The sequence below is a fragment of the Varanus komodoensis genome, unplaced genomic scaffold (assembly GCF_004798865.1).
Source record: "Varanus komodoensis strain SLA01 unplaced genomic scaffold, ASM479886v1 scaffold81, whole genome shotgun sequence".
Taxonomy (NCBI): domain Eukaryota; kingdom Metazoa; phylum Chordata; class Lepidosauria; order Squamata; family Varanidae; genus Varanus; species Varanus komodoensis.
Genome location: NW_025336495.1, coordinates 2,140,127 through 2,148,720, shown reverse-complemented (window position 1 = coordinate 2,148,720; position 8,594 = coordinate 2,140,127). Strand labels below are relative to the sequence as shown.

The 8,594-nt window shown below is 52.4% G+C and overlaps 1 protein-coding gene across 2 annotated transcripts; it reads right to left on the bottom strand.

The window, feature by feature from the left end:
- Nucleotides 1–315: 315 nt before the first annotated feature.
- RHBDD2 (rhomboid domain containing 2) lies at nucleotides 316–6,445 on the bottom strand. 2 transcript variants are annotated; one of them, XM_044456053.1, is made up of 4 exons: nucleotides 6,251–6,445; nucleotides 4,619–5,020; nucleotides 3,910–4,060; nucleotides 316–2,885 (listed from the first exon to the last, which is right to left on the bottom strand). In XM_044456053.1, exons 1-4 carry the CDS (start codon nucleotides 6,414–6,416, stop codon nucleotides 2,537–2,539), a joined length of 1,068 nt encoding a protein of 355 aa, XP_044311988.1. In that variant the 5' UTR covers nucleotides 6,417–6,445; the 3' UTR covers nucleotides 316–2,536. The 2 variants fall into 2 exon arrangements, with proteins under 2 accessions (XP_044311988.1, XP_044311989.1); XM_044456054.1 differs by having other exon boundaries at nucleotides 4,619–5,651; nucleotides 6,251–6,321.
- Between the last annotated feature and the right edge of the window lie 2,149 nt (nucleotides 6,446–8,594).

The window sequence follows — 8,594 nt, the reverse complement described above, 5'->3', positions numbered from 1 at the left end:
TCTTCACTCAGCGGTGAAACTCTTGCCAGAAAGTGTTGCACGTCTGCACCCCCGACACACACACAGTCTCTCTACAGAATTCAGACTGCACTATAAAGACCCTGGGCTGTGGCTTCTCATAATACAGCCCTGGAGAAATCAACTATTTTTTTTCCAAAGGTCCACCAGAACAGTGTCCCCATTTAGAGATCTGCTCCAAATTCCATGATTTTCATAGTCCTGTGCTAATTTTGAGGAACACAGAACCACAGACGAGTCAGAAGGGGCCAGAAAGCCATCAGGCCTGACCTCATGCTAGTGCAGAACCCCAGGGTACACCATTTTAATTTAGTTTAATTTAAAACATTTATATGCCAACTATTTCGCCAATGACATCTCTAAGCAACTAACAATCACATAATTAAAATTCACCATAAACAATAACAACTACACATTGACATGTATAAAAGCCAATATAAATAGATTTGAATAAACTAATACAAGGTTACAGTGGCATCTATTAGATATTAAAGTATCTTTTAAAGGGGTAGGTCTTCACCTGGTGCCAAAAGGAGTACAAGGAAGGTGCCAAGCGAATCTCCTTACAAGTAACTTAATTTAAAACATTAAAGCGTTCAAAACACCCTGCCACCAAGATGCCCATCCAGCTGCATCCTGAACGCGGGAGAGCCCGCAAACTCCCCGAGTCACCGGTTCCATAGCTGGCTCTAAAGAATTCAATGTTATGAAAACAAAAATTGCATATATGGTCTGATCTGCGGCAATTTTGAGGATGGTGGAGAGAGGCACTCCTTTAAGTCCTGTCAAGCATGTTAAAATTGCAATTCCCTTTCCTACATGAACCTGCACACTTTGGCATACCTGGGTATTCCCTGGGTATGCAGAAGCCCCTCCAAAAAAAACCAAACACTAGCACACCCGAGGACGCAGAACTGTATCTTTACACCACAAAAGTATGCCTCATTTGTGTACCTTCCCTGGTATGTGCCTGTTATTAACGGGAACATGAATTCTCAACTACTGCAGCTTTTGCTTTCCAAACATTTCCATTTACACCTTTGCTGTATTTACATGGTCCATACCATATTGGAAGATGCAAGCATGACTGAAGCTGAAGCTGGTTGGAGCAAAAATCATCCAACATGCTGTCGCCAATTCTGACTGGCATCTGCTCCCCAGGGCTACAAAGAGGGCTTTCGATTTGGCCACCAAGAGCGGGAGAAACTCCCAGCGAGGACACCGGGGCCGCTCGGCTCAGAAGAGGCAAGCAAGGGGAGACATGATGGAGGCACACAAACCGGTGCCTGGTGTGGCGGGTGTGGCTAAGGTGCGCTTGCTCCCCTCCCCTAAAACTAGACCCTGCTGGGGTCACCCCACAAAGCAGGTGGGATGGAGAGCTGAGAGAGAAACAACTTTGCTCAGCACAGAGCTACGTAAATGACGGAATCCCCTGCCGGGGAAAGGGTTGAGGGCCAGCGATCTGCATGGCTTTCAGAGAACAGGACAAATTCACGGAGAATTTGGCTACTAGTCCTCATGGCTTACGCCACCCCCAAGAACAGACTATTCTCCAGAGGGGGAAATGGCGAACTCAGCCCCAGACTCCCATGTCTTCAAAGTTGTGTGTTTTTAAGGGGAGGTCTGCCCCTAGCGGCGAAACACGGTGTGGCAGGTTTGAACTAACCTAGCTTTTAACACAAGCACCCCTTATGTGCGAAGAGGGTTTGCGGGTGTCAGAGCAGCAGGCAGCAGAGCTGCCAGGGGGCCAGAAGAGGCTCCTTGGGCTGCTCTCCCAGCAGGGCCATCCAAGGCGGAGGGGTCAAAACAGAGACACCGGACGCAGAAGCACCCACCTCTCCAGGAGCTGCAGCCACAGCAGCAAACAAGAACGGGCGCCCCAAAGGGTGACGGGGCAAACCCCAAGGGCCCTCTCGCAGGCTTGGCACAGGTACCAACTGCAGCTCAAAGCAGACTGTTTTTATTACGACTGTAGGAGGAACTCCACAGAGGGTAAGAGAACCCAGAGGTAGGAAACAGATTGGAGTTTTGGGCTCCACCCCGATGGGTGGAGGATGCAGCACTGGCGAGACTTCCACGCCGCACGGGAGGGCAGGTGACTCTGAGAAGAGCCTGCTCTGTCCCCCGCTCCCCATTGCAAAGACTTGGGGCACACCACCCAGAGAAAGAGGCACAGGTAAACGTGAAGGGCCCAATCCCTCCGAGCCAGCACAGCCCAGCAGGGGATGGCCCCCATCAGGCGGCCCACAACCGCTCCGGCCTGGCTTTGGCAAGGGGATGGCGCCACGGGCTTGCGGCACCCCCTGGGCGCACTGCAGGTTGCCCAAATCTGATGCGCAGGGGTAGAGTCACAGGGCACGGGAGACAGAGAGCGCCCTCCGTGTGCGGAGATCCAGCTGCCCAACCATTTTAAGACATCTTTGCCCGCCTGGTGGGGGCTCCCATCTCAGAGGGGACACCTCCACGGCCCCCGCACCAGCCCCCAGCATTGACCAGGACTTGTAGCGGCCCACCGCAGTCAGCCGACATGAACCCGACAAAACTCGGCAGCTCCCGAGGCCGCCCCCGCAGCTCGAAATCCAGGTGCTTGATGGATGCCGGCTCCATCGGCCTGCCTCGGTGTCCACCCGTCAGGCCCACTGAGAGGCAGAGAAGCTGGGGAGGGCTCTGAGGGAGCCCGGAGATGGTTCTGGGGCCAGGACTCTCCGGGGGCGCCAGGCCCATGGTGCAGTGCAGGAGCTGCTGTGCACGCCAGCGGAGGTGCTGAGCTGTGCACCCCGGGGGGCTGTGCAGGAACAAGCAGGGGGGCAAGCGGAGGGGAACTGAGATAGCTCTGGGTGGGGTAGGAACCCGGCACAGGATTCAGCCTGAAAAAGAAGAGAGGAAACATGTTTCTCCAGACAGGAGCAGGTGGACAGAAAAGGACCCACCCCGGCAACTGGTACCATTCGACTCTGACGGCACAGCACCTGTCCGTATGGCAAACGGTGGGCGACCATGGATCTCAACGCATTTGAGGCACACACTCCCAGCAGCTCCAGCCAGCGTGGCCAAGGACCAGGAGTTTTCCAAGGCTTGGCCATTTAGAGCGCAATCCTAGGCAGGTTTAGACAGATGGAAGGCCTGCAGTTCCCCGCAACACAGACCATTCCCTGTCTGAACCTGCAGGCGTGTGCCTTCATTTAACCAATGTGCAGACTGCCTCACTATATCTGTAAAGCTATCCTGAGGCGGTTTACACATAAAAGCTTACCCACATTTAAAAGCGAAGGACAGAGCATCTGTTAAAAGCATTTTTAGAAGAAACACTGTTGATAAAAGCCTTTAAAATCAATGAACTGGGTGGCAGAACCAGTATGGGAAGGCTGGAGTGAAAAGGCAGGTCTTCAACTGCTGCCTCAAACTTTCCTGAGCTGATGCCTGCTGCACAGCGAAAGGTTGTCACCCAGAACTTCTGAAGGGCTTTGGGAAGCTCTCGCACTGCCCCCCAGCTCCAGGGTGACGCCGAAGGCCAGACTTCCCCGAGGGAACGCATGAATCATCATGCTGCCAGTACTGGGCTAGTCAAAAGGTAGGGAAAAAGGTAGAGAAAAGAAAAGGTAAAGCAAGACTGCAGCGGAGGGGCTGGAACCAGTGAGAAGGTGTAGCCAGCCAGCTCCTTGGCGCATCACCTTCTGCACACCAGCTTCTTATCAAGGCCCTTCACCAGGGACAGGCCGCCTCCATTCCGAGCACTGGCTGAATGGGGCCACCAGCATTAAAGCTTCAGGTGATGCCTGCCAGAGGCCAGGCTGGGAGGGGATGGCGAGTACTGTAGTTCAACACATGCAGAGGACACTAAGTCAGGGAAGGCTAATCTAAATAGGTACGAGTGTGATCTTGTGCACTCACTTCCTGGTCTGAGAAGCCCTCCTTTCAGCCAGAGATGCAGGAATGTACTTCAGGCCTGGAATTCTCTTCCATAACCGGAAAGGGAGCTTTTGATCCAGGCGAGAGACTGTCAATTCAGTGAGATCCACGCCAGAGCAGTAGCCATAACCATCTTTGAGTTTGGAGGGAGGTCAAGGAGAACTACGGAGGTCAAGGATGGCTATGGGTGGGAAGGAAGAGGCTTGAGGGCCAGATTTCCCAGGGCCAGTCGCTTATGATGTCTTGGAAAAATGGCCAGGAACCTCAATAGGTGGGCTCTGAAGCTGAGAAGATGCCGACTGGCCAAAAACACCAGCATTATGCCCCTTGCTCTGGTCCAGTCAGTTCTGGGCTGCATTGAGAGTGATGGTGCTGCTGTTTCAAGGGGAAAGTGGGAAGGTAACCAACATGAGGAGTGGATCCTCTCAGAGGTGCCCCGGGAGATATTTCCTAGCCCACCTCTAGTCCGGCGAGTTTTCTTTCTGGCAACCTGGTTAAAGGCATAATACTATTTTACAACCTCCAAGCAAGTTGCAAGGCCCAAAATGCTCTATTATACATCCTACGTTTTAACATAAAATTGTTAACCCAGGTTGCTTTGCAACAGCTACAGGGACTACACAGAGAAATGAGGTTTGGACTTCACAATCCACTGGGTCAGCATTGGGGGGTGGGGTATTCAAAAGGATACAAATGTTCCCAACCAGGAGGCCACAGACATTTCCCAAGAGTGAGGAGCTTGGAATGAACCAGGCCATGCCAAGCAGAAACCACGGCACGAGCGCCATGCGGAGATTGACCCCCAAAAGCAGTGTCCTCCGCATCCGTGAGCGGGCGATCGAGGTGCCCAGCATGGCGAAAGCGACAGGTGTGAACCCTTCGGCATCTGCCACGTCGAGCAGCCCGGCCAAGGCAGCCCGTAGCAAGAGGTAGAGCAGAGCCAAGGAAATGGCGAAGGCGAGCATGAGGAGGCAGTGCTTCGCTGTGCCCACCGTCTTCTCAAAGTTGCTGGAGAAGTACCAAATGACCACAGCACCGCATACCAAGGAGATGACATTTCCATACACAAAGATGTAGCTCACCAGCCTATAAACTGAGGGAAAAGGGGGGAAAGCCATTTTGGAGATGGAGCTGCCCAAGGGAATGGCCAAACACTGCAACCAACCCAGTACCCTACATTCTGTGGAGAAGATACTGTTAACCCAGCGCAGCAGTGGGGAAAACTGAAGGCTGAAATTATGTCTAGAGCTTTGGGGAGCGGCTGCCTTCCAGTGCAAGGGCAAAGTCAAGGAACTAAAAGTCTAGGCCTGCATAATTCCAACTTTTCAGAGAGTGTGTGTGTGTGTGGGGGGGGGGATAACTTGGCCCAAAGCCATGAAACCTGACAAAAGATTGGGGTTGGGCAAAAGGGGGTAAGGCCAGGGGGATGGAGCATGGTCTTCTGGGGAACCCCAGAGGGCTAAAATGAAACCCCTCAGCTCTTGGCCCAGACCAAGAGACACACCAGAGGGAGGAGTTAAGGGATTTGGGGGAAACTGCTCTGAAATGAGGGTAGCTTTGGGACAGGCTATTATACAAGGGAGGGAGAACACCCCTGTGATTTCCCCTAATAGGGAGCTCCCTATGGCTGCAGACTCTTACCTCACCTGTGAGCCAGAGGCCATGAGAGACTGCATCCCCTGCCCAAGGCCAAACATCACAACAAGGGAAGGATCAGTGTGGCCCTAGCCAGCAAAGAAAGTGGAGCAAGCTTGTTTAACCCCACTAGAAAGAACACTTCTAAGTACTCTGAATCCAAACTATGGCACTTAAGCGATGTTTCTACCCTTTCACATCCCCTTTCCCTTTGATGTTGTGAGCCTGTTCTGGTTATTATTAAATATGTCCTGCCATGGACAGGACATTTTGGGTTGCTCTAAGTCGGAGATGACTTGATGGCACATCACAACAACAACATGCTGTAAACTACTATTAGGATAATTATACCGCATGTATGTCCCACCTTTCCTCCCTTAGAAAGAACCCAAGACAGCTCTCGTCCACTCCTCCTTCGCAGCAACTCATGAGCGGCCCAGAGTCAACCAGCGAGCTTCAGCCGCATCTCCTGGCTCCCCAGTTCCCCCACCGGGTGTCCTGCAGATGAACTGGAGGGCTGCTTAGGAGAAACTGGGAGTTGCTGGAAGGCGTGCGATTGCTAGAAACACGCCAGCTGAGCCCCGGCGCAGGGAGGGGGAGGGACCTTCCGCTCCTAGCCCCCCGGACTACAACTCCCAGCATCCCCAGAGAGACAGAACAAGAAGGAGCAGGGGGCCCTCACGCTCACCCTGTCCCTCCCGCACCGCCTCGGGCCGCAGCGAGAAAGCCGACGGGGAGTCGCCCGGCTGGTCTCCTTGCGCGCCCAGCGAGAGCCGCGGCGGGAGCAGGCACGGCGCGGAGACGAGGAGCGAAATCAGCGCCACGAGGAGGGTCGCCACGGGCAACCGCTCCATCCTCCTCTTTCTCCAGCATCCGCCGCACTTCCGGATTCTGACGCACTTCCTTCTTTGCCCGCTACGCTTCCGCCGCCGCCGCCGCCTGAGCGAAAGGCGGGAAAGACCGCGCCCCTTCTCCCCCGCCCACCCGCGTTGCCTGGCAACAGAGGCTCGCGGCCTACTTCCGCCATTACCGCCGCCCCGCCAGCGGTGGCTTGTTCTGTCTTTATTTCTTAGATTTACATCCGCCTTTTTCCCTTCCAAGGAACTTAAGGCGGCACACACAATGCTCTTCCTGCTGCTTTCAAGCTTATCCCCACAACAACAACCCTGTGAGGTAGGTCAGGCTGAGAGCTGGTGCCCTGCCCGAAGTCACCCAGTGGGCTCCATGGCTGAGCGAGGACTCGAACCCGGCGCTCTTTTCCGCTCTTTCCACTATTTTACAGCATCTGTGTTTGGGCCAGGACTGGGCACAATCGCACTTGAATTTGATGCGAAGTGCAACGTTGTAGGCGGGGAACCTTGGACAAGGGAAGCAGGCAGGGCCAGTGCAACCCGTGCAAGGAAAGGAGGAGCACAACGCACGCTGCACACCGCTGCCTGTGCATGTCAAACATCCTCCAGACAGACATGTTCCCTCCTGCTTTTGTTGCTACACCCTTTCGGTGGCATGAAAGCCACCTGGGATAAGCCACCCTGCGCACATCGGTAGGGAAAAACGTCTTTCTTTCTTTCTTTCTTTCTTTCTTTCTTTCTTTCTTTCTTTCTTTCTAACTAACTAACTAACTAACTAACTAACTAACTAACTAACTAATTAATTAAAACATTTCTATGCCGCCCCTTGCCGAGGCCTCGGGGCGGCTTACAACATCTTCCGGTCGCAGTGTTGCATCCTCCACCTCGGTGTGTCCAAACCCGCAAAGGTGGTTGTGTCTTGCGCCCCTTGGGTCCGCTGATCTACAGAGCAGTCTCCTGCTTCCAAAAGTAGTAATAAAAAACAATGCCTACGAATTAGATGCCTACAGCCCAGCTGACAATTTCATCCCTTGTTGGAGCTTGCCTTCTTTTTGCTCTCCTTTCTGAAGATTTCTGATTTGACTGTGTTCATTAAGGCCGCAAACCAAAATCCATTTACCCAAGCTCAGAGGGGCCTTGATCTTGGGAAGGCATAAGTAAAATTGTGCTTTGATACGTTGGGACTTGGGAGGTCTGGTTTCTAATTTCCACTCTCTGAGTGGCTCTGTGCCAGTCACTGACTGCCAGTCTCACCTACCTCACAGGGCTGTTGTGAGGATAAATGGAGAGGACAAGGCTTGTGTAAGCCCATCTTGGGCTATCTGGAGAGAAAGTAGAATATAAATGTAGCGGATAATAATAAAATTACTGCATCAGCTATCTTGGGTGCCTTTTCAGAGGAAAAAAAGGTGGGATGTAAATATAATAAACATACATAAAGAGCAAGACTCAATAAAAGTTGTATTTATTATATCCTACTGCTTTTCCTCATCCAAGGAACGCAAGGTAACTTACAAAATCTTACTTCCTTCTCCTCTTCTGTCTTCACAACAACTCTGTGAGGTAGGTTAAACTCAGTGTCTGGCCCAATATCAGACCGTGAGCTGCATGACAAATTGAGAACTAGAACCCAGATCTCCCAAACCCCAATCCAGTGCTGTAGCCATTATGCCACACTGGCTCTCCTGTTAAAATGATGATGACCTACCCACTATTCCCTGTCCAGTAATACTCATTTCCCCTCTCCACAAGTCAATGAGGACTAGTGTGATGTGTAAGATTGTGTAGATCCAGAGTCATACCCTTACATGGCCATGAATCTCATACTGAGTGGCTCAGGCCAGCCGCTGTTTCTCAGTCCAGCCTCACAGGATTGTTGTGAGAATAAAAAAGAGGTGAGGGAAAGACCACGTGCACCCTGCCTTTACCTCCTTGGTTGAAAGTTGCGATGTAAGCGCCAGGAATTAATTGCCGCAATTACTCCGCATGCTTTGAAAATAAACAGTCCCAAAACCCGATTTATGGCTGGGACCGTAACAGTATGCTCCACTCACGCCATTTCCTTCCCTCGCCTACAGTGCACTTTGGACTACAGGAGTAAACAACCCCTCCTCCGGCAAGCATTACCTTCGTTCTCATCTCCCCGCCCAACTCTCCAATTGGTACGTTCCACGCCTTTTC